Source organism: Chiloscyllium plagiosum, chromosome 2 (assembly GCF_004010195.1).
Source record: "Chiloscyllium plagiosum isolate BGI_BamShark_2017 chromosome 2, ASM401019v2, whole genome shotgun sequence".
Classification (NCBI taxonomy): Eukaryota; Metazoa; Chordata; class Chondrichthyes; order Orectolobiformes; family Hemiscylliidae; genus Chiloscyllium; species Chiloscyllium plagiosum.
In genome coordinates this window covers 142,827,926-142,854,304 of record NC_057711.1, presented here as the reverse complement: position 1 = coordinate 142,854,304, position 26,379 = coordinate 142,827,926, and the positions used below count along the sequence as shown (strand labels likewise).

At 38.2% G+C, this 26,379-nt stretch overlaps 1 protein-coding gene across 2 annotated transcripts in view; it reads left to right on the top strand.

Annotated features, from left to right (window-relative positions):
• The window catches only part of cenpe (centromere protein E), a 108,244-nt gene that overhangs the window by 62,552 nt on the left and 19,313 nt on the right, over nucleotides 1-26,379 (top strand). For both annotated transcript variants that reach the window (XM_043720261.1, XM_043720253.1), the window contains 13 exons: nucleotides 37-294; nucleotides 489-749; nucleotides 2,610-2,870; nucleotides 3,046-3,306; nucleotides 9,180-9,401; nucleotides 9,716-9,898; nucleotides 13,127-13,348; nucleotides 14,679-14,909; nucleotides 18,459-18,674; nucleotides 21,636-21,854; nucleotides 22,657-22,860; nucleotides 24,299-24,411; nucleotides 24,828-24,925. In XM_043720261.1, the coding sequence (XP_043576196.1) occupies nucleotides 37-294; nucleotides 489-749; nucleotides 2,610-2,870; nucleotides 3,046-3,306; nucleotides 9,180-9,401; nucleotides 9,716-9,898; nucleotides 13,127-13,348; nucleotides 14,679-14,909; nucleotides 18,459-18,674; nucleotides 21,636-21,854; nucleotides 22,657-22,860; nucleotides 24,299-24,411; nucleotides 24,828-24,925 (2,749 nt within the window). The remainder of the gene's footprint in view (nucleotides 1-36; nucleotides 295-488; nucleotides 750-2,609; nucleotides 2,871-3,045; nucleotides 3,307-9,179; nucleotides 9,402-9,715; nucleotides 9,899-13,126; nucleotides 13,349-14,678; nucleotides 14,910-18,458; nucleotides 18,675-21,635; nucleotides 21,855-22,656; nucleotides 22,861-24,298; nucleotides 24,412-24,827; nucleotides 24,926-26,379) is intronic.

Below are 26,379 nucleotides of genomic sequence, written 5' to 3'. Positions count from 1 at the left end.
CTTTGTAATGTAGTCTGTAATTGATGTTTCTACCAGATGCAGGAACAAACTGAAGATCTGCAACGTGTCATGTCTCAACGTGATATGTTGCTTGGTGAAATTGAAGAACTGAAAGCTTCTATTTCAAAAGAACAAGGAGCAAAAATTGAGAATGAATTCAATCAAAGGCTCCAGCAAATTGAGGCTGAGTATTCATTGATCCTAAAGGAAAAGGTTAATCTCCAGGAGACAGTACAGTGTGTCAAAGAAGAACGAAATGAAATGAAGAGCACACTACAGGAAATTACAGAGAAAGTGAGTTATTAATTATTCAAGTGACAAATATGCTATTTATTATGAAAGGCTTCTTGAATGTTCTATGAATTTTAGTCATGTTAGTATTCAAAATCTTCTAGTGTATTGTCTAACTTCCTGAAAATATACAGACACTTAGAAATGTATGCATCTGTCAACACAGCTCTGTCTGTAATTGATAATGTTTCTATTAGATACAAAAACAAACTGAGGAACTCCACCATGTAGTATCTCAGCGAGATGTGCTGTTTGGTGTAATTCAAGAGCTGAGAGCTTCTATTTCCAAAGAACAGAAAGCTGAAATTCAGGAGAAGGAATTCAGCGAGAGGCTTCAGCAACTCAAAAATGAAAAAGCAGCCATTGCAAAGCAGAATGATGATCTTCAAGCAATGCTGGAGAGTATTAAGTTGCAAAGGGATGAAATTAAGAACACCCTACAAGAAAATACTGAAAAGGTGAGTTCATTTTTATTAAAATAACTTTGGATAAATATAATGGGTTGAGATTTTTCTGAAAAGATAATGTCATCTGCTGGGTGCACTGCTTTTTGTCATTTATATGAGGGATCTGGATCTGAACATAGGTATAGTCAGTAAGTTTGCAGGTGATAACAAAATTGGAGGCGTAATGGACAGCGGAAAAAGATTACCTCAGTAAAACGGAATCTTGATCAGAGGGACAGTGGGCTAAGGAGTGGCAGATGGAGTTTAATTTAGATAAATGTGAGGTGCTGCATTTTGGAAAGTCAAATCTGGGCTGGACTTATACACTTAATGGTAAGATCCTGGGGAGTGTTGCTGATCAAAGAGACCTTGGAGTGCAGGTTTAGTTCCGTGAAAGTGGAGTCTCGGAGATAGGATATTGAAGAAGGTGTTGGGTATACTTTCCTTCAGAGCATTGACTATAGGAGTTGGGAGGTCATGTTGCAACTGTACACGACATTGGTTAGGCCGTTTTTGGAATATTGTGTGCAATTCTGGTGTCCCTCCTACAGAAAAGAATTAAAAGGATGTTAACAAGTTTGGAGGATTTGAGCTATAGAGCGAGCCTGAATAGGCTGGGGCTGTTTTCCCTGGAGCATCAGAGTCTGAGGGGTGACCTTATAGAGGTTAACAAAATTATAAGGGGCATGGAGAAGGTAAATAGACAAGGTATTTTCCCTTGATTGGGGGTAAGTCCAGAGCTAGAGGGCATAGATTTAGGGTGAGAGGGGAAAAATTTAAAAGGGACTTTAGGGGCAACTGTTTCACACAAAGGATAGTCCACTGTATGGAATGAGCTGCCAGAGGCAGTGGTGGAGGCTGGTACAATTGTAATGTTTAAAAGGCATCTGGATGGGCAAGTGAATAGGAAGGGTTTAGAGGGATATAGGTTAAATGCTAGCAAATGGCACTAGAATAATTTAAGATATCTGTTGGCATGAACGAGTTGGACCGAAGGGTCTGTTTCTGTGCTGTACACTTCTGATTCTATCTGAATGGCATATGTGACTATTAATGAACAAATTAATTTGTAACCCTCAGTGAGTAGGAGATGATCTATGAATAGCAAATCACCAGAAGTCAGTGTCTCATATAATGTATCTTCACCTTTTGCTTTTGATTTATGACAATTTGCAATTAATCTTCCTGTGATTTTCATTGAGTTGCAGCAATTGCACTTTAGTTCCCTATTCTTCCAGTAATTAGCAGAACAAGACTCTTTTATAGATTATTATTGTTATTGGATGTCTCCTTGCTCAGAAAATGAGCCTTCACTTTGTCCAATTAATTCAGTTAATCATTGGATTTAAAATATTTATATTATTTTGTTTTCTTTGTTTTTTTGTTTTACATTGATCCATTCTTTTCTCTTGATTTAAACCCAATTGAAAATGAGAATGAATTAAATGTCAGTCTCTTGATTCTGAAATCCTGTTGGTTCCAGAAATTTGAATTATTTGAGCTGACCTTCATCGAGGTGTCAGAAACGTATTTCTCTTGCTTTTGCCATAATCTATTCATAATCCAAGCGAAGCATTTTATAATCTAAATACATACAAGCGTGTTTAACAGGTCATTCCATGCAACCTTGCTCCAGCAAATTCTGGACAAAAATTTCTTCAACAAGATCGAAATGCACAAATGTGGAGTACATCTTGTTTGTGTAGATTGCAATCTTGTGAAAATGTGGAGGAAGACATTATGGTGGAATGCATCTGGCAGTAATGGTTTTATAATTTTTACAGTTTGTTAGATTCAGGAGCAAACTAAACAATGCATTGCACACCTGGAAATACAGTATGGTTTCATGTGTATTTTTGATACTTTTCTTAGATGCGAGAGCAAAGTGAGAAACTGCACTGTGTGGTGGCTGGGCGTGATGCGCTGCTTGGTGAAATTGATCAGCTGAGAGCTCAAGTTTCCAAAGGACAGTCCCCAGAGAATCTGGGAGAGAAATTTAACCAATGGTTCCAACAATTTGAGGATGAAAAATTACAAGTAATAAAGGAGAAGGAGGACCTCCAGGGGTTACTGGAGCGTGTCAAAACACAGAGCAATGAAATGATGAGTACTCTACAAGGAAACACAGAGGCAGTGAGTTCTAAATTTACACCTATGGAGGAAATATGATCATGAAGGGGATCTTTTATATTCAATAAATGTATTAACCAATTTTACAGCAACACATTTCCTTATCTTGAAAACCAGGGGGAGAACATTATAGTGGTATGCATCTAGTAATATGGATTTCATTTTTAATGTTTGTTAGATTCATGAACAAACAAAAGAACTGCGTCGTGTGGTATCTCACCGAGACGAGCTGCTTGGTGAGATTGAACAGTTGAGATCGTGTGTTTCTAAGGAACAAGCAGTTAAAATTGAGGAGAAGAAGTTGTGTGAAAGGCTACAGCAATGTGAAGATGAAAAATCAATCCTAGCAAAGGAAAAGTGTGATCTTGAAGAGACATTAGAAAGTGTCAAAGTACAGAGGGATGAAATGAAGAGGACCTTGGAAGAAAACAATCAGGTGGTGAGTAACTAAACAAAAAGAAACTCAGAATTGCTAACTATTGTATCGTTTTCCATTGTCACAAAATTACCATTTTTATTCTTTCATATGAGGGGACCATTGCTGGAAAGGCTAACATTTGCAGACCGTTCAAATTTGCCCTGCGAATGGGATATTGATCCATTGCCTTAAACCAATGCAGTCCTTCTAGTACGAGTATACCCACAGTTCTATTAGAAAAGGAGATTCAGAATTCTAATCCAGCAGTAATGAAAGAACAGTGAGAGAGTTACACGTCAGGATGTTAAGTAACTTGGAGAAGAACTTCACAGGTGGTGGTGTTCCCATGCATCTACCTTTATCCTTCAGACATTAGAAGTCACAGAAGAATACCTGCAATGTCACCCACCATCCAGGTTTTGAACTACATTGTTGATCATTCACGGTTGCTGTGCCAAAATCCTGGAGCCCTCTTCCTCGCAGCACTGTGTACTGACGTAATATAGATTTCAGAGGTTCAAGGTACAGCTCACCACCAACTTTCCTGAGTGCAACTAAGATGGGCAGTAAATGCTGGCCATGTCTGACACCCACATTCCAAGTAAGATCGAAAATAAACACAACCATCTCCCTTTGTGCTTGGGTTGACTCCAGTAAGTGCAGTGAATTCCCTCAACTTACTGCTGACTTCAATTTTGTCAGAGCTACTTTATGCCACACGAGGTTAAGTGCTGCCTTTAGTTTGAGGGTGATCACTGTTGCCTCACCTCTGGAATTGAGGTGGCCAGTGTTTGGGGACCAAGGAGATGAGTTGCTATAAAATTCCCACCCTCCGACCCATTTTTGTAGCACCTCGTTATATAGCATATTGATTATAAATCTCTGGTCAATTGTAATCCTCCAGTTATTGATGATGGTAGAAAGTCAGCGATGGTGATGTCTTTGAATGTCATGGCAGATAGCTTGATTCAATGTTAATAGAGAGAATTGTTGCCAGATGCTTGAGTGATATTCACTTATCAGCCACAACCTTAATGTAATCTATTGATGCCAGTGTGACAGCTGTACCGGAACAATTTGACGAGGGAGTGTGGCTAATTCTGGAACACAAGTCTTAAGTACTGCCAGGATGTTGTCAACGTGCAAAGCACTGCATTCAGCTGCTCTTGATTTCACATGAAATGAATTGTTTGAAGTCTAGTATCAATAATGCCTGGAGGAGGCAAAGATATATCATCTATCCAACGCACATAAGCAGGTTTTGCAGATGTTCAGCTTTGTCTTTTAAATTGACGAGTTGGGTATATTCCTGAAATTGCAACCTCCCATTTGATGATTAATTGTACATGGCCATTGAAAATGGATGTAGTGGAACTGAAGTGCTTTGATCTGATCCAGGAGAGTGAACTGCACTTTTTCAGCAAATCCTCCTCCAGCCTGAGAAGATACCCTTCTCTAATGGAACAGTATCTATTTTCCTTTCTATACTATTTTTCCATTTCTCTTGATCTACACACTTGAACAGCTGTATGCACCACGGTGTCATGCTCTGTCCATTTGCTTCAGCTGGTTCGGTGCATAAGATCCTATATTGTAGTTTCAGGAGGCTTGCATTTATTTTCATTTGCGTAAGGTGCTATTTCTTTCCATAGACTCTGTTGTGATGGCAGTTAGTAATGTTCTGGGTACTGAGGTTACAGCTTGTGATTGAATAAGACCCTCTTACCAATGACCTGCAATGTTACATGAATGCCCAATTTTAAACTTTTAGGTATGTTCTGAATTTATCCCATTAACTAGAGTTTTTTGCCATAGATTTGTGTGAAGCATCCACACCTGCAGTGGTCACTCTTATACTGTTACAAGCAGATACATCTGCTGTAAGGATGAGATTATATAGGTTTTATCCTTGGTTTGCATTCTCACAATCTGGCACAGAACATTCTCGCAGATCTTTTCTTCAAAACCTGGTCAACTTAATGAGTAGTGGTATTACTGAACCACAATTAGTGAAGTTCATAACTGAGAATAAATTTCTTGCTTCCTTCAATACTGATTCATGAGCTGTAGAAGACGGTACATGATGATCAACAGTAGTTTTCTTTGCCCACATTTTATTAGACGTCATGAGATTCCTGCTTTTGGCATCCATGTTAACAATTCCCATGGCTACTCTCTTTTGACTGTATTGCACTCGGCTACCACCTCTGGTGTCCATGTGCCATCTTAATGTCTGGATACACCAGGGGATGGTGATGTAGAAGCTAGGACTTGGCTGCAAGGTATACTTTGGTAAGTACAGTTACTTGGCTGTTGCTTGATTAGTCTTTGTTAAGGATTAGCTCTTCAAACTGGCACATGTTCTCACACATTGATGATGAGGACTTTGAGTCAACTAGTCAGGCTGTGCCATTGTCATTTCCTGTCACACTTTCTTTACCAAGCTGCCTATTTGACCTTTTTGCAGCAGTTAGCTACAGCTAAATTTCAAAAAGCAGCTCGGAGTCAATTTTATTTCTGTAGGTTTAGAATTGCATGAAGATCAAACTTGATAAGAATGACAACTGATTTTCCTCCTTGAAAGGAGCTAGATTTATTTTTACAACAAATTTGTACTTTTGTTAATGGTTTCTCCCCCAGACTTATTAATTCATGAAGTTTAAATTCCACAGCTACCTTGATAAAGTTTTTAGACTAAGGTTTCTGGATTACTAGTAAAATACCATTATGTTATTACGCTACTGATCCAATCTGCTGATCCCCACCTTTGAACTAACTTGCACATCATGTTGAATAATTTGTATGTCATGTTGAAATTTTGTTGTAAACTCTGAGGACAGCACAAGCCTCAATAAAAGTACCTCAGTAGAATGGCCCAGCATATAAATACAAATACAGGTCATGTGTGTTATGTGGAAGAGTATATTTGCTGTTCCTGAGGTCCATGTCCTTTTAAATCCTTCCAATTTATATCAAGTATATGGATACAGCATAAGTTTACCTCTTATCTGCGTGCAAAGACTTGTGTACTGGAACCAGTCATTTCCTAAATCCTCCATCCCAATGCAGATTTGACACTGTCAGCTCCAAGTCAATGTGGAGAATTGGCTCTTGCCAATATGACTTTAACCATATAAATCAAAATAATTTTAGGTATTTCTTTACAAAGTTTTTGGGTAATGGTGCTTGCAGTTGTGTGTACTAGTTGAACCATTGATGCATTTAAGGGAGAGCTTAATGCTTAAATGAGGGAGAAAGGATGGGATGCGGAGGTTGGTGGAAAGAGATTTAAAGTAGGAAAGGCTTATTTGGAGTGTGAACAAATTCAATTGAGCTGAGTGACCTATTTTCATGCATTTAGCTTCCATATTGATTTATCCTATTTGGCTGCCTAACAAAGTCATCAAGTGTTTTATTCTTTCAAGAAACCTGTTCAGCAACACGTGGTTTGTATTATGCTACTTGGCTGCAGATGACCTTGTAACCTTCATCCAGATATAGTAGTTAATGCCAGAAGAAAGGCAAGAGACAGTGCCCTCATTGTGATAGAAACATTGGGCTGAATAACTGTTTCTGACATATGTATCAAGACAATACTAAACAGCAAAAACAAACCAGGATTCATTAAGAAAGAAAATGAAAATTTGCAGAGAAGGAATTAAATCTGACATGAAGGAAAATGGTTCTGAACCTCTGAGCTCAACCACTGTCAGCCTAGGCCAATGCTTTCAAACTTTCTCAACTTTTACTCTGTTGCCTCATTAGTGACCTTCCCTGTTATTCAGGTCAAGAATGAGCCTCTTCATCAGGGGCATTCTGTGCTGGAACTATAACCCAGTCCCAAAAATAAAAACAATTTTTACAGTCTTTTTCCTGGATTTGTTTTAACGTTATTGAGGGGTTGTGGAATCCCTGATATCATAGAATCCCTACAGTGTGGAAACAGGCCCTTCGGCCCAACAAGCCACTACAGACCCTCTGAAGAGTATCCCACCCAAACCCATTCCCCATTACTCTACATTTACCCCTGACTTAATGCACCTAACCTACACATCCCTGACTACTATGGACAATATAGCTTGGCCAATTCACCTAACCCCCACATCTTCGGATTGTGGGGGGAAACCGGAACGTGTGGAGGAAACCCACACAGACACGGGGAGAATGTGCAAACACCACATAGTCAGTCACCCAAGGTTGGACAATACTAAACAGCAAAAACAAACCAGGATTCATTAAGAAAGAAAATGAAAATTTGCAGGGAAGGAATTAAGGAGAAAGTGAGGTCTGCAGACGCTGGAGATCAAAGCTGAAACTTTATTGCTGGAACAGCACAGCAGGTCACATGCCCTTCTTCTTCCTGAAGAAGGGCATGTGCCCGAAACGTCGAATCTTCTGTTCCCTAGATGCTGCCTGACCTGCTGTGCTGTTCCAGCAATAAAGTTTCAGGGAAGGAATTAAACCTGACATGAAGGAAAATGGTTCTGAACCTCTGAGCTCAACCACTGTCAGCCTAGGCCAGTGTTTTCAAACTTGCTTGCCTCATTAGTGACCTTCCCTGCTATTCAGGTCAAGAATGAGCCTCTTCATCAGGGGCATTCTGTGCTGGAACTATAACCCAGACCCAAAAAAAAACAATTTTTACAGTCTTTTTCCTGGATTTGATTTAACGTTATTGAGGGGTTGTGGAATCCCTGATATCATAGAAACCCTACAGTGTGAAAACAGGCCCTTCGGCCCAACAAGCCTCTACAGACCCTCTGACGAATATCCCACCCAAACCCATTCCCCATTACTCTACATTTACCCCTGACTTAATGCACCTAACCTACACATCCCTGAATACTATGGACAATATAGCTTGGCCAATTCACCTAACCCCCACATCTTCGGATTGTGGGGGGAAACCGGAACGTGTGGAGGAAACCCACACAGACACGGGGAGAATGTGCAAACACCACATAGTCAGTCACCCAAGGTTGGAATCGAATCCAGGTCCCTGGTGCTGTAAGGCAGCAGTGCTAACTACTGAGCCACCGTGCCACCCCAAATATTTTCAGTAGTCCTGAGTGCCACCACCAAATGCTGAAAAGTACAACACCTTTACTAGGTGTTGTCTTTTATATGGATGTGGCAGATTGCCCGACTGCTTGTTTGTAAGGCCACTAAGCATAGTCTTTGGAACTGTTTTGGGAAATGGCAGAAACGCATACTCCTAGTCATTGTTGTTTTCACTCTGGTATTCCTGCAAATTTTGATCCAATATTGTTGCCGGTTTTGAGAGTTGGAAGAAGTGAAGGGTTTGCTGCAGTGCAACATGAAAATTTTGAGGTTAACATTGTACCCTCGTATTTTGGTTAGGGTGGATTGAGGAGACGAAAGGGGTTGGGAAAAGCAGTGTTTTTGCTACGTCATCTAATCCTGTTGATAAAAATCTGGAGTCTGTCATTTACCCACAGAAGTATAATTGGAATTAAATTAACACCAAACAGTCAGTGACAAGTGAGTGAGATATCTCAAAATTGAGGAAAGATGCTGATCATACTTCAGCAACATAAATCTGTGTTTGTTAATAATTGGCTCCTGAGATTATGGTCTATTCCAAAATAACCATTAAGGACGAATAGTTGCAATGCTGCATTAAGATGTAGACGTAATCTTCATTTACAGTACAAATAACTTCATCTGAGTGTTGAAACAATTTGGCTAGTAAGAGTAACAGCTTCCTGCTTCTAATTCTGAATGAGGCATCTGGGAGCCTGGAAAACCCTTGTGCTTTCTCATTTCAGTATGAAGATTATTCAAATCTAAGAGAAATTGGAGTAATGTTTAAGTTTCACTCGTCATTTTGCAACATTTTGTGTATGTCTGACATCATGGAATCTTTCCAACAGTTGCTCAAGTGGACAAATGAACTTAACGGTGTAAGAAATCACCGTGACCAGCTGCTAGTTGAAATTGAGCAGTTGAAGGATGAAGTGAAGAAAGTGGAACTTTTGCGACAAGAATCTAATGATCAATTTGAGAGAGAAACAAAATCCAGAACAATGCAGAAAGATGAGCTGCAGTTGCAGATAGATAAAATCCAGAAAGATCTTTGTGAAAAGGCTGAAATGGTGAGCAATGGGATTTTGAATTCCACTAACTTTCAAAGTCTAAAAATCTTGTTTCTCATAAAATACTCTTAGTTTTCTGTAATGCATGAGCAGTTTGATGTGTTGAATCAGGATGATGACTGCAGCTTTAATAGTTTTCCTAATTTTTGTGACTTTCTTTTGAGTCCACAGTGGTCTGAACACACTGTCAAGAAATGTAGTTAGAGTAAACAAGCCAGAAACAGTGGACAATTGCTTTTGAAATCCTTGGGTATCTGTGCTTTAGACTTGTTTGTTTTTGATCATGTTTTTAATTCTCGAATAATTGCCAACAGCTTATGATCGAGCAAAGAAGAAATGAAGAGCTCAAAACACTTGTCGCAACCTTGGAGAAACAAATTGTCACGTGGAAAGAGGAGAAAATACAAATTGTATCCACTAAATCAGAAGCTGATCCAGTTGAAGCAGAAATTAATAAACTTAGCAATTATCTCCAGGAAAAAGATCTACTATTACAAGTATGGTTTATACAATATTACTGTACTGGTAATACTCTGTTGTAAGGCATAATCTTATTGATATGTGGAAGATATGCGAGTGAGGAATGAAGTAAGATGGTCTGGAACCCTATCTGAATTAATGTAGATGTCAGCTTTTCTCCTTGTGGCTGTTTGTTCAGACATTGTCTGAATGAGCTGAAGCAATTTGCCCTGGCAACTGGCTAGTTATTGTGAATCGTGAGGAAATATATTTTTTCGTTGTTGTTCATCCACATCACTAACTTCGAGCTTTATCCAAAATGGGAGAGGTACTGCCATTGAGTTCAATTCGATATGTAGCATGTTTACAGAATGCCGCCTTTTTGCAACAGTTTACTTAAAGCATAATTTACGCATCATTGCAGATCACTTTCAAAGGTGGAAGATGTCTGTTTAAGATTGATGTATATAAAGTGTGATTTTTGCCATGTTCCTCTTAATTTATATGTGGGAATGTGTGCAAGTCTTTCTGAACAAGCAAGGCACTAGTGATCTAAGCTGATAAAATGCAAGCTTCAGAGGGAAAAAACATGAACTCCCTGAAGCATGAGTTAATAGAAGCTTTTGCAGATTAGATCTTAACGTGATTCCTTTCACATGACTATTCAATACACTTGTGTGAAACCCAATTATATTATGTAACAGTAACACAGGAGAGAACTGGTCAATGTATTAACAAAGTTTGCTTGCTCTGAACAGTCAGTTCAAAACAATATTTCTTCTTTTAAAAAGTAAACTCCACTGTTCTAACGGTGGTAGAATAGATGACCACTTAACATTTTGCAACCAATTAAAATAGTATGATCTATTCATTTTTAAAATATTAGTGACAAAATTATGTATAAAAATGGTTTACGAGAATGGATCCAGGGATGAGGAACTTCAGTTATGAGGACTGGAGAGGTTGGGCCTGTTAACACTGAAGAGGAGAAGGCTAAGAGGAGATATGATGATTTCCAAAGTCATGAGGGGTCTGAACAGTAGATGGGAAAGAATTGTGCCCATTCAAAGGATTGAGAATCATGGAATAGACTTAATGTTTTGCAAAAGAAACAAATTTGAGATGAGAGAGCTTTTCTCATCATGACTCGTTAGGATCTAGAGTTCATGATCTGGACGTATGTGGAGGCAAGTTTAATGCAGGCAATTCATACAGCACTAAGCCAAAATACTCAGCTGGTGCTAATGTAAGTAACCAAGTCAGTAGATCACTTTTCATGAATTGATATGCTGCAGGATTAAAACAGTGGTGTTGAATTGTAGTAGCCTTTTGACATTAAAATTTTGAATACTGGGGGAAAATGGCTGTTTAATTGTTTCCAATTTTTAAAAAGCCATCTGCAAATAAATGTAGAATTTATGTGAATTAAACCAAGTGACTGCCAATTTTAGTCCACCCTTGAATATGGGCAATCTCCACTGGGATGCTACAGTGAGCAATAAGCTGAAGATATTTCTGTCTCTGACTGTTAGTCAGTGGTTCTTGAGAAAGTAAGCAAACATAGACGACATCATTTTCTAACTCAGCTGCTAAATTTCTTTCTTAAGACCAGTTTGCCTAGTATACCCAGTCTGGAACGGTGTGAAATATAATCCATTTAGAAATAATACTCTTGGGACCTTAATAGTCAAAGGTTTGCAGAATTTTGGAGGATTTTTCTTGCATTTAATATTGAATTGGATAGTTAATCTTCCAGGCATTAGTATTGTAACTCAAGGCCTGGTATAAGCATGTGCTTTTCTGCGCTTGGTGATATGTCACATAGAAGGTGGGAGCAGGAGTAGGCCATCCAACCTTTTAAGCCAGCCCCACCAATCAATATGATTGATTGATGTTATGAGGTGTAGGTGTGTACTGTATCTTTGTAAGAGAGTTGAAAAACTAGCAAGGACTGACCGAAAACATAGTCCTGAACAAAGTAAAAATGTAATACTTGGTTGAAACAAATAGCTGGAGTTTTGTTGTTAAGGAACAAAAACAAATCCCAATTCAGCCAATTACCTGATTACAGCATAAGGTGAGCTTCTCTGTGTGTCGGGTTTAAATTATGCCCAAAATACCAAAATCCAAACAAATTTGAAATATAATGGTTTTGATATTAAAAGCAATTAAATGATCTGATGTTTAGGTGTATAAAACTAGACATTTGAATAGTTAGGGGAAGAACTGCCAAGAAAACCAATAAGTATAGACTGCTAGTAAAAGAGCTCTCTGAAAGGTACCTGTCCATATGGAAGACCTGTGAAGCAGAACACTGAAGGAAAGATGACCGAGGAAAATCTGCAGAGGAAGATACAAAGAGAAGATTCGACAGCTGGCTGGTTTTGAAAGTTGAATTTTTTTTTGTAAATCTTAATTGGGGTTTTTTATCGGACCAGTACTATAGAGTGGTAGGTAAAAGATGGGTTTAAGAGAAAGGAGTAGTACATTGAAACACCAGCAATGTTCTTTGTTGGACTTAAAGAATAAAATTGTTAATTTTTACTTCGTGAAATCTGGGATCGTTTTATGTCTCTTGAAACTTACCTGATTACAGAATAAGGTGAGCTTCTCTGTGTGTCGGGTTTAAATTAGCAGATGGGTTTACCCCATGTCTTAACATTGAACATCGAACTTAATACCCTAACTTGCCCTCCCTCCATATCCCTTGATCTTTTTAGCCACAAGACCTAAATTCATTTCCTCCTTGAAAACATTTGATATGTAGGCCTCAACCACTTTGTGGAAGTGAGTTCTACCAGCTCACCACTCTGGGTGGAAAAAATTCCTCCTCATCTCAATCCTAAAAGGTTTACCCGTCTCCTTTAAAATATGGTTCCTGGCTCTTGGACCCCTTCCACCTCAACCCTCCCCTCCACCATCCCCCACCCACACACTCAGACACACATGCGCACATTCCCCCTTTCTCTCTCTCACACATGCGTGTACGCACTCTTCTTCCCTCCACCCTCGCACGCACCAAACTCTAGGTGTGTATTACAATGTGGTGGTGTTATCATTTGATTGGCGTGTCACTTTCGCATTCCATTCTGTTTCAGCTGAAGTGTGTCCTTGATCGGTTATAACTCATGACTGCTAGCAGTATTGAACCTGATGTGTGATTTTTGTCAGTTAAAATTATTTTATAGTCAACTGACCTCCATATAACATTTGTTTCACTACCTCTGTACTTGACTGAATTAATTTACTTTTCTTTTGTTATTCAGACCGCATTTCGAAGTTTATTTGAATTGGAAAATGAGTACAAGATTGGACTCGCTAAAACTGATCAGGAATTCTCGAGAGAGATGGAGGCTTGGAAAGAGCTACTGCTCAGAATTTGTTCTGAAGTGCCTGAAGGATCAGCAGAATCAATACGCATTGTAAAACTACAGGAAGAAAATGCAAAACTATATGAAAAACTTATGTTGTGGAGAAGTAATTTTATGGTACTTGATGAATTAAATTTTATTCAATGGCAGAGATTGTAGGTTTGGTTTGATGTTCCGTTGCTGTTGGATGTTCCGTTAACTTATTCCAATAGTAATAGAGATCTTATCAATTTTATATACCGTTCGATATTAATCCATCACACTCTACTTTCAAGGAGAAGTTGGATTAGAGTCACAGGTAGATAATGAAGACTGCATTTGGTATACTTTCCTTTATTGGTCAGAGCTTTGAGTATAGAAGTTGGGAGGTCATGTTGCAGCTGTACAGGACATTGGTTAGGCCACTGTTGGAATATTGCGTGCAATTCTGGTCTCCTTCTTATCGGAGAGATGTTGTGAAACTTGAAAGGGTTCAGAAAAGATTTGCAAGGATGTTGCCAGGTTTGGAGAATTTAAGCTACAGGGAGAGGCTGAATAGGCTGCATCTGTTTTCCCTGGAGCGCTGAGGGGTGACCTTTATCGAGGTTTGTAAAATCATGAGGGGAATGGATAGGATAAACTGACAAGGTCTTTTTCCTGGGGTGGGGGGAGTCCAGAACCAGAGGTTTAGGGTGAGCGGGGAAAGATATAAAAGAGACCTAAGGGGCACAGGGTGGTGCATGTATGGAATGAGCTGCCAGAGGAAGTGGTGGAGGCTGGTAGAATTACAGCATTTAAAAGGCATCTGGCTGGGCATATAAAAAGGAGAGGTTTAAAGAGATATGGGCCAAGTGCTAACAAATGGGACTAGTTTAAGTTAGGATACCTGGTCGGCATGGATGAGTTAGACCGAAGGGTCTGTTTCCATGCTGTACATCTCTGACTCTAACACTCTAATTGTAGAGTTTCGGTGATGATCAGCACCAAAATGATTGATTGTTTGCACACTAAGAATTATGTGGCAGTTGCCCTAAAGTGACATTTCGTAACATGGAAAGAATCGAAGTCTTGCGATGGCTTACAGCAAATGCTTGGTTGTGAACTGAGTCTAATTTTAACTTGTAAATAGTTTCTAGTCAAAGTTGATTACCTCTGCTATCAGGGAAGAAGTGAGGATTGCTGATGCTGGAGATCGGAGTCTCCATCGTGAAGAGCTCATGCTCGAAACATCAACTCTCCTGTTCTCGGATGCTGCCTGACCGGCTGTGCTTTTCCAGCGCCATACGTTTCCACTACCTTTTCCGTCAGTATGCAATATTATTGTAGGCATTTCTGGTGTTAGATTTTCACTTTTATTGGTGTTTAATTGAAAAAAAGAAATAAATCATAGGATCTAATCTAACTTTTAAGATAAAAATATTTCCATAAAGCTTTGTTTATTTCACAACTGAGCCTTTTTCTGCAACAGAGAGTGATGAGCACTGTGCCTCCTCGTGTGAAGAACTATCAGAAACCTATTAGGAAATGTGATGTGAGTCTAGCAGATGAGAAAAAGAAGAATGAAGAATTGCTCTCGCAGTTGCAGGCTCTGAAAAAGCAAGTATCTGATCCATCAGAATTGCAATTAGTATCAGTCGAGAAGAATGCTGAAATAAGAAGAATTTCGGTCTTAATTGCAAGTAAAGAACACCACTTAGAGGTTTGTATTGTTCTCTTCATAATTAATTATCAGGGAGCTAGAACATTGCAATTCCAAGATTTTGTTTAAACTTTGAAGATTTTAAGTGTTTAGGTGCAAATATTATTCATGTGACTGCTGACCTGACTCCAGAATGTTATATTCACCTTCCTGGTGTAAGGATACAGAATGTCACTGGTTACAGAGCACTCTGAAAGGAGAGGGTGATTATTAGTGGCTATCATCCATATTGGTAGAAAACTAAAATTCTGCATTTAGATTTTAAAGAGCTAAGAAAATAGCAAGACCTTTCAAATCATAATTTAGCAAGTTGCACTTGCTAATAAGTAATGAACCAAGTCCCTACAGATGAATCTGTGACTGGAAAAAAACTGAGCATAGATTCCCTAGTGAAGCTGAAAACATAAGACAAAATTAGTCAATGAATTTGGAAAGCAGAGGATTCAAAGGTTAGAAATAGACCAGCAGAGAATCACTTTCCTACTTTGTTTCTCACTCGTATTCTCAGTCTCTCATTCATACTGTCCGTATCTATATTTTTAAACGGAATTAAGCCATTGATGATGATGGGTGGCACGAAACTCTCAACTGCTTCCTGTATAAAACAGTATTGAACAGGCTTCCTTGTGGCGCAATGGTAGCATTCCTACTCCTGACCGGGTTCATGTCCCATCTGCTCCAGATGTGTGTAATAGCGCTGAACAGCTATTGATTAGAAAAATGGGTGAAAAGATACTGATTCAAGATGTTGATAAAAATTGTATAACTGCTCTTTTAATAAGCTTAGTTTAAATTGTGACTTAATTACTGGTTCTGTCATTCCTACAATATCTATTGATGATGTTGATTTCTTGGGAAACTACTTACCTGTAGTTTCGGGGAAGCTTGCTAAGGCTTTTTAAAACACCGATGCTTTTTCAGGTACTGTTCAGCTCTTTTGTTCTCTGTATATTAAGACCATAAGACATAGGAGTGAAAGTAAGGCCATTGGGCCCATCGAGTCCACTCTGCCATTCAATCATGGCTGATGGGCATTTCAATGCCACTTACCCACACTCTCCGCGTAGCTCTCATTTTCCTTGCGAGATCAAGAATTTATCAATCTCTGCCTTGAAGACATTTAATGTCCCGGCCTCCACTGCGATCTATGGCAATGAATTCCACAGGCCCACCACTCTCTGGTTGAAGAAATGTCTCCTTGGTTCCGTTTTAAATTGACCCCCTCTAATTCTAAGGCTGTGCCCACTAGTCCTAGTATCCCTGTCTGAGCGAAACAAATTCCCAGCGTCCACCCTTTCTAAGCCATGCATTATCTTGTAAGTTTCTATTCAATCTCCCCTAAATCTTCTAAACTCTAATGAATACAATCTTAGGATCCTCAGCCGTTCATTGTATGTTAGGCCTACCATTTCAGAGATCATCCGTGTGAATCTCTGCTGGTCAAGCTCCAGTGGCAGTATATCCTTCCTGAGGCGTGGGGCCCAAAATTGAACACAGTATTCTCAATCAGGGCAAGTATCTTTGGTGGGCAAGCGTCTTTAAAAGTATCTTTTTAGAGTGTTTTCCAGTTTCGTTGTTATGATCAAAAACTTAATGGAGTTCAAAAGCAGGTAATTTTGCAGAAAAAGATTACTTGGCACTTGAGAATATTAATCAAAGGAGACTAACTAGGTAAGTAAGCTAAATGGCAATTATTCACACAAGTCTTATCTCACTTTTTTCATGAATATGTAGAAAAGGTTTTCTCTGTTTGGTGAATCCCAAACAAGGTTGTAGTATTTTTGATTTTGCACATTATCATGGATGTTGTAACAGAAGTCTTGAATATGCTATCCCAACAGGTTTTGGATGCTGGGTCAAATAAAACATTTAGTAGTAAAACAAATACATTTTTATTAGATAAGGAATAGGTAAATATGGTTGCTGTATAGATCAGCTGTGATCTAATTGAAGGACCAAACAGGCCAGAAGAGTGAAATTGTCCACTGCTATTCTTATAAGAAGTCTTAACTTTATCTGAGAATGCCCAATAGTTTATACAAGACATTTCAGCTCTTTCGTTGGCTGGAGGACCATCTTTCTTGTGCGTTTGTCCATGATTTGGAGCATTTGAATAATGTATAGCTAATTTCTCTAATTTTCTCTAATTGTTGGAATGTACGCATAAATTCATTGCTGTTAGTTCTCTCCGTCAAAGTTACTAGTTATTCAGATAATGGCTTGAATATTCTTTTACAGGGAAACAAAATTGTTTGGCCATGTTTTCCAATTTTATTTCAAATTAATACTGGGGGAAAAAGTGTAAGAATTAAGAACCAAAATGAAATATCAGTTTTTGTTTGGAACATCACTAAATCCCAGGAAAAGAGAATGATGACTAGTTACTGTTAAGTCAAATACAGTAATTATTTAGACAGTTTCTGCCATTGATTCTTCTGAAAGCTCCAAAAATGATATAGTCGCTTTCTGCAACTGGATAATTAAACTCTTTTGGAGTAGATATGATTATAACATTTGACAATGGACTTGGATCATGATACTTTATATGTGATGCTAAAATATGTTTTTAAAGTAGCACACTAGTGCCGTGGTTCTGAAGCCAAAGTTTAATTCTGTGCCATCTATTGTAAATATTGTAATGATTGACTCACTCAGATATTCTGGTCAGTAACAATGTTTGATGTATTGCTGCTGCCTGTGAAATTTTCTGTCCTCCAGAAGAACTTCTTGTTTTTGACTACGACTTCCTGGCTGAAGCAGAAATGGATCAGTGCAGCAACACCAGGATATGAGAATGGAAGGGTGGAGAGGGTCACTTAGACCTTGCATGTCACTAGCTGCAATATTCAGAAGTTTTTAAAAGTCTGTTTAAAAAGTGATCAAGTGCATAGGGATGGTGAGGAAGAGAGGCCATTGTTGTGGTACTTTGTTGTGTGTCGCTAGCTAATCAGAGTTTGGTCAGGTATTAAACTGTGCAACTTTTCTGGAACTAAGTATCTCTAAGTAAGTCTGCCTATCTGGCATAAGTCTTCAGGCCAGAGGTCAGTGTCAAAGACTTTTGCAAAGGTTCCAAGGCAGTGAAAAATTGGCCCATCAGAACTTCCTAGGCAATTTCTGTCCACATGTATACTTCCATGAAATACAGATAGATATCTTACCACTTGCATCCCATTCCTAGTGATCTGGATAGCAGAAGATTTGGCCTATCAAATGTAACATTTCCATTTCATTAGCATCACAGTAACAATTAAATCTCTTCAGCTTACCACCACTATTCAAGTACATCTTCAGCACTGTTGTAAGAAAGAATGAAATGCGTTCTTTTGTTTTGTGAAAGTTTTTTTAATAAATCCATTGCCCAAAAATTGTGAAAACGAGTAAATAGTCTTAAAAGGCATGTTGACATTTTACTTACAATGCTGAGGTAAAATTTTATCAGTTCTACCATCAGAAGTAGTTAATCTGACTATTTTTAATAATGTAAAGTTAAATCCTTCAACTTGTGAATGCCCTTTCTTGTGTATGCTGAATGTGTTTTCTCTCACTCAGAATGCCCAGCAGAATTTGTTGGAATTAAAGTCAAAATATCAAAAGTACCTGACCTGCTCCGAAAATGGAATACTGTCCAGAGCAAAAGCCCGAAACAATCTTAAGGAAAAAATTGCCAAACAGTTGGAGAGAAATATTTTGAAGATAATTGAAGAAATTGAGAATGAAAATCAAATATTAGGTCAGGAATGTCAACTTCAAACGAAATCTGTTCAGGTATATTTATTTGCTTCAAGATTGGAGCTTGCAACTAACATTATTCCTGTGTTCAGTTGAATTTACATTTTAATGAAACTGCATTTATAAATGTTCAACTTGAAATCAGCAGCAGTGTTTCCATCTGATTTATTCTGATAACGTCTTGTTTGAGCTTAAACTGCAACAAAACTCTTTCCATTTGCTTTGATTCAAGTTCAATGTTTTTACTTTCTCAAGCCTAAAATGATGTAGACTCAACTTGTAAGTTTCCAAATCTTAGTCTTGAATGTTGTTTAAACTGTACACTGTGCAAAGCCTTTGTAATTTCAAGACTGCATTTTCCTTAATTGTAAGGAAAAGCACCAAAGCGCTGAGAAATTTGGGATTAGTTTCTATTCATTTTCTATTCTCAATATATTCCACTTGATTGACTAATGTCCTTTAGGAAAGGATCTACTACGCTTGCTTGGACTCTTGGTAATATGGTTGACTCTTAACCGGCCTCCAAAATGGCTGACCAAGCCATTCAGTTGCCTAGGATAATCGGGGATAAGCAACAAATGCTGATCTTGTCAGCCATGCCACATCACATGAAAGAAAAATGTTCCCAAAATTGTTGGAGTTGAGCTGACTGATGATTTGGTCAAATATTAGCTTGACAAATTTTATGTATCCACAATGGCTATTTTCTCTGTTTCAACCTCAAGCTCACATGAAGTATCAAGCACCTTTACTGTCTAGTAAATAGTTAAATAAAAATCCACCTTGTGCTTTGAGTAGCAAGGTAAAATGTACTCGTGCAAAAACCAATTTGTAAACATTGTTATGCAACAGGAACATCGCAGTCTCAGCTGCAAGTTCCCCTCAAACACCTTACTTGAAAATATACAACCCCTCTTCCCTCCCTAAAAGCACCAAGTACTGGCACCAAACCAACTGTGTAGTGGTTTGAAAAGGCTACTTGCCACCAACAGGGGCCAGTGCGAATGCGCTATGAATACTGGTTTTGCAGTGACCGCTACAACCCAAGAAGAATTTTTAAAAATGTTGGTGGCATCTTGTATTGACGTAGGTAATTGATAAAGGTTAATTCTTTTGTTTAATCAACTATTTCATTTTTGTTGCATTGTGATTAAAAGAATAGTGGTAAGGAAGTGAAATAACTCCAATTAGCATGACATCTGACTGTGTTCTTTTGAGCTGTCAATTGAAATTTCGTTCTAGAATGAGGACAACCCAGCACCATTTGATAGGATTTCAGAGAATTACTCTCTCCTTTTAGTTTCTGTTGCACCCTGACCCTCCCCTGCCTCGCCCTTCCAGTTGGACGTATTGAATTAAAACAATTATAGTGTTAAAGATTGCTCTGGGATATGTCCCATGATTTGCCATTGTTTGAATTCTGCTTTATCTAAATTAACATTCTAGGCATTTTGTATAAGTTAGGAAGTTAACCTTTTGGTGAACTGAATCATACTTCAGAACAAAACTAAAATTCCCTTCAAGTCAAATAGATATTTATTAGTGAAGTTACTTCCCTTTAAAAGATTCTTAGTCTGGTCATCTGACGTCACTAATATTACCAATGAAATGTCAGCATGGACAATGGAATAGATGTTTGTTTCTTCTCATTCTTGCCACACAATCTCTCACACCGTTCAGTTTGAATTTTACTGAGAGCCCCCGATACCCCTATGTTTATTATTATTCTAGTTTTTGGTGTATTGCTCCAAACAACACTACACCTAGTTCTGTTTAGAGGTACCAATTACCAAAACTGTCTTTAAAATGACTTCCCATGACACTGCAGAGGTTTAATGGAAAACATGAGTGCTAATCTAAAGAATTAGATACTAGAGCTGACCAAGCTTTTGGTCAGCTCTGGTATCTATGGAATGGTGTGGTGTGGTAGGTTTTACAGAATGATTTTGAGAATGGGGCTGAGACAACTGAAGTTGTCTCGCCAGTTTTGATAATGGGTATGGTTGCATAAACGTCTGCGCAGAGTTACAGGGAATTGGGGGAAATACATTGTTAAAAGCTAGAGGTTGGAAGATGCAACACCATGAGGAATATAAGCAGGAGATGGATATTTTAAATAAAACATCATATGTGTTGGGGTTGACCTGAGTGAAGATGGTTGAAGTAAGTGGCCTTGTGATAGGGAGTTTGAAACAAGAATTCAGTTTTGACATGAATAGGATACTGAAGTTGTAAATAGTGGAATATGGAGTCCGTGGCAAGGGTACAGCTTTTAGTGATATGCACCAGCTTCAATCTTTCCAATGTTTAATTGAACAAAGATGTAGCTCACCCAAAATTGGTTTGCAGGCAAGTTTGATGGCACTTGGGAAGGGGGAAGAGGTAGCTGAATCTCTTCAGCCAATAGGTGGAAGTTGATCTATGTTTGCAGCCAATGCTACCAACTGACAGCACATTGAAGATGCTATATTGGAATATGGGTTCTTGGGAGATTCCTTTAGTAATGGTATGGTTGCAGGAAGAGTTTTGCTTGATTGAGTCTATACCAACTGAAAAATAAACCATCCAGCATCATATCACTTTTGAGTATTCCACACATACCTCTGCAGTTAACAGCAATTGAGGTGTTTATTCAGACACCTTTTCAAATTATTTGAGAGTTTCTGCTTTACTGGCTTTTCAGGCAGTGTGAGCTGAGCCACTGCCATTCTTTGGGTGAAAAAGCATATGCCCATCTCATCTTTAATCTTCGTATTAATCGCTTCGCATCTATGCTGCCTAGTCACTGACCTCTCTGCTAAGGGAAATTGGTAATAAAACATAATATAAAAAATTAAATAGTGAACGGTACAGGGCACTGTTAAATGTCTAAAAGAAAGCTATGTATTTTGACTTTAGCTTAATATAATTTGATTTGTTAATGTGAAAAATTCATATTGCATCACTGAGCAATAGAATGCAGTGCTAAAAGTTAATTTCATCCTACTACATCCTCAGAGTGAAGCTGCATATTCTGAATCTCTGCGAAATGGATATATAAAGTATATCAGGAATTCTTGTGATGAGTTGGAAAATGAGAAGAAAAAGAATGATGAACTGCTTTTACAAATTGAAGCTGTCAAGCAGGAATCATTGAACAAAAATGGTTGTGATTCATTGAATCTGGAAAACCAGAAGCTATCCAAAAAGTTGAAAGAAGCCGAGCTATTGCTGCAGGTAATCAAACAACTTAATACTTAAAATTACATTTTTAAGTAAGTGGAAATAGTCACTGAAAAAGATTTGAAATTTGCATCATTATAATTACTCAAATTCCTTTTGTTATACTGATGAGGTTTACTAATTGAAAAATCATCTCTCGTTGCTATTTCATAAATTTGAGAAGGCAAAGTGAACTTTTTATTTGCTATAATTAATATTGTGTGATTGGTTGTACTGTTACTTCACAATAATTCAGTGCAAGTTCCTAATCTGACAACTGCGTAACAATACAGGAGCACATTCTGAAGTAAATAGGTAAGTGTACCTACTACTTTACTATTCCAATTGACAGTCTTTAAAGTTTGAACAATATGGGCGGCACAGTGGTTAGCACTGCTGCCTCACAGCGCCAGAGACCCGGGTTCAATTCCCGCCTCAGGCGACTGACTGTGTGGAGTTTGCACATTCTCCCCGTGTCTGCGTGGGTTTCCTCCGGGTGCTCCGGTTTCCTCCCACAGTCCAAAGATGTGCAGGTGAGGTGAATTGGCCGTGCTAAATTGTCTGTAGTGTTAGGTAAGGGATAAATGTAGGGGTATGGGTGGGTTGCGCGTCGGCGGGGCGGTGTGGACTTGTTGGGCCGGAGGGCCTGTTTCCCCACTGTAAGTAATCTAATCTAATCTAAATATTATTTATATTTGGCTGGCCAATGTATTATGGTGTGTCTTCCAGTTTATGCTGGAATGGAAACACACTGATGTTGAAATGCAGTGTTGTCAAGTGACTTATGTATATTTTTATCCTTGTTTTTCAATTTCAGAATGAGAGAATAAAAATTAATGAGCTTGAAGCAACCCTGGCAACAAGCCAAGAAGCCTACAAGCAACAGGAAGAAAAGCTCTCGGAACTACAAACAGAAATAGGCTCCAAAGCATTAGAGAAAAATCTTGATGTTCTTCAGTCAAAACTGTTGAAGAAGGACAGCCAAATTAAAAATTTAGAAGAAAGTTTGGAACAACTGCAGGTGTGGAATTAAAATAAAGTCATTGACTGAATTTCAAGAATGCTGAAAATGATGTTTTGAAATATTTGATGTTATAAGTTGTGTTGCTTTAACCTTGTATTGTTAGCAATTAATTCAGAAGACCAATTTCTCCAATCTGCACCTAAACATTTTTTCATTTGAATAATTTTGCAGGACTAAAGTCAAGACTAAGTCACAATACAGAAGGAAATTTAATCAGTTACACTGTCTTAGTCTGAACTGATGCGATTGAAATGTAACTAGGACATGCAGAAAAAACAAGTGTACTGTGACTTTTAACATTATGTATATGCAGCACTTTTGAAACTATCTAGCAATTATTTAAATTCACAAACCTCCACAAGTTGTTGAGGATGATATTTGTCTGGTGTTATTCTAGAACCAGCAAGATGATCTGATTTTTGAATATAACTTATGTCAGCCTAAATAGCTCCTGAAGTTGGTAGGATAGTAAGAAGTCAACTTTGCACATGTAAATATTTTTTGGAAAATTAAGAATTTAAAGATAGGGAAAATTCTATGCTTTCCAATTTAAAGAGTTACCATTGTCTGGTATCCACTGCAAATGTATATCTTTAAAACCTTGGATTCTCTTTTCGTTTTAAAAAAAATGTCCTTGTTAATCAAAACAAAATTGAGAACAAGTTGGTCAACTTCCAAATTCCACATCTATGTAAATTTGTCATCTTTCAGTTACACAATCTGGTCACTAGATGGTACTGTATCATTTTTCCCACTTTCTACTCCTGTGTTTTATATATATTACAGCCCAGTCGTTATCATTTGTGTCTTGTTGAATTTAAATGTAAACTTTTAACTCACTACTTACTTAGACAGTAATGGTAACGCACCTGATGTCTTACCACCTCATAATGGAATTTTTACAAATAGACAAAGTGGATGAATTTTTCAAGTCACTGAATTTCTATAACCTAGGATTAACTGCACTTTGCCCTCCATTTTCCTACATTCTTAGCTTTAATATGATAACGGAAACATGCAATATTATACAGCTGAATAATTGGCTTTTTGAAATAATTGTGATGTGTATCATATTGTAAACATAGGAACATTTTCAAAGTAAAATTACCACGTATGAACTGAAGAGTCAGATGTTAATCAAAACTTAAGGCAGTTTCTAAAACAAGTTTATTCATAAATTCTATGTTCAAAAAGATGTCAAAGGTTCCTTTGGATTTGTTTCTAATTTGATGGTAATATTTCAAATTACCATTATGTACTCCTGAATTGATGAATTATGTTAGTGGCATTTCTGATACAAAATTACATTTATGCTGAAAACTGGAGGTGAGTAGTGTGCTCTGTATTTAAAAAAAAAATTGAACTAACCACGTTGGAGGGTTTTGAGAAAATTGTGAAGGTGTATAACCTCTATTATTCCTTTTATATCACACAGGCTAAGCTAGACATGGGAGCTCAACCTTTCAAAGAAGAGATGACTGATCTGAAAAATCAATTGTTTGCATTACAGATGGAAAAAGTTAAAGAGACTAAACATCTTGAAAATCAGTAAGAGTCACTATTTGTTTACAAAGTATTAACAATTTTTCTTCAAATTGTCTTCAACGAGGGATTGTCGAAACAAGGGCGGCATGATGGCTCAGTGGTTAGCACTGATGCCTCACCGAGCTAGGGATCTGGGTTCAATTCCCACCCTGGGTGACTGCAAACTCCACACAAACGTTCTCCCCGTGTGTCTGTGTGGGTTTTCTCCGGGTGCTCCTGGTTTCCTCACACAACCCAAAAGATGTGCAGGTCAGGTGAATTGCCCATGCTAAATTGCTCTTAGTGTTAGGTGCATTAGTCAGGGGTACATGTAGGGAAATGAGTGTGGGTGGGTTACCGTTTGGAGGGTCGGTGTGGACCTGTTGGGCTGTAGGGAATCTAATCTAATCTAATCTAAGTATAACAATATTTATTTGCAGAATTAGTTCTCTCAAAGCCAGCTTAGAGCATAAAGAAGAGTCATTGAGACAACTGAAGGAAACACTCCGAAGAAACCAGCAAGAACAGGATATCAGCAGTGAGTACTTTTTTTAAACTCATTGCTGAGATGGACAAAATTGCTGAATGTGGTTTGTGCAAGTTCAGAAAGTACTCCAAAAAAGTTCTTCAGAATCCCAAAGTTCAGAAGAAGAATCAAGTTGCACTCAAAACATTGACACACTTTTTCACTTTCTACAGCTGCTGCTGAGGCTCTTTGATTTTAGTTTATTTGGTGATCAGAAGCATTCAACTTCATAATGTGGTGAATATGTTGATAACACTTTCTTTAAAAAAAAGATTCCATTTGCTAAAATTATACGCATCATTGAACCATGGTTAGAATATTATTCTGTTTTAAGTGCCTACTTTAGAATAACAAGGCAAGAGTAAAGTAAAGGGCTACTAAGGTTATATTAGGATTTGGCTCAAAGGAAAATTGAAACAAGTTGTTCTCTTCATAAAACATTTGAGCAAAAAGGTTCTGCAGAAAGCTTCCACAGTATGCTCAAAATAGAGGAATTGAAATGTAAATGCTGGAAAATTTAGGTACCACTAAATTGTTTACCACAAAGCATTAATGTAAGATTATTACTGAGGGAGAGAAAATATAATTATAAAAAGATAGCTATTGGGAACCATACTTCTTAAACAGAGTTTTTTAGGGTACCACATCTTTCCAGAGTGTTGAAAAACCTTTCCCCCTCTGATCCTGTTTGGGGAATTGAAAGTTGCTGGGAGCCAAATCCACTGTAGGGGGCAGATGTCTGTTTTCTGAACAGGTGTTGGCATGACATAATATACACCGGAGTCATTAGTTTGTTCTGTCTCTCTCACATGCATTATTAACTCTCACTCACTGTCAAGATGCATACTTCCCCACACACTCTTTAAGTTGCTTTCACTTGCTCACTTAGTCACTTTCTCTTTGGTCATTAACAAACAAAAAAAGATTCAGTTCACTAATGTACTTCGAGGAAGGAAGCTGTTGCCCTTACCTTACGTGACTCCGGATCCACAGTGATGTGGTTGATGCTTAACTGCTCTCTGGACAATTAGGGGTGAGTAATAATGTTGACCTGATCAGTAACATCCATATCCCATCATAGAATGTTTTTAAAAAATTCCTCCTTGCTCCATCCCTTTGTCTGTCACAGATACTCTTATACTTGTGCTCTCTCACACCCATTAACACTCTGTGGCAGATACTCACTCCTTCAATCATGGGGGAAGCCTGATTGCATTGGGGAGCAGACATCAGGCATCGAAGGTGAAGGGAGTAAAGAAACTGCTTGCAGTCAGCCTGCATCAGGGAATGGGCATAGAGCAAAAGATTTATTTTGAATTTGAGAAAGCTGTAATTATTCTTTTGCCATTTCTGGTAGGAGAGGTCTTCCCAAACTGTGTCACAATCCCCAGAAATATGAGCTGATGAATTTAGAATTGCGACTCCCAAACTTTTAATGGCTGCCATGGATTGCAGCAGAACCCAGA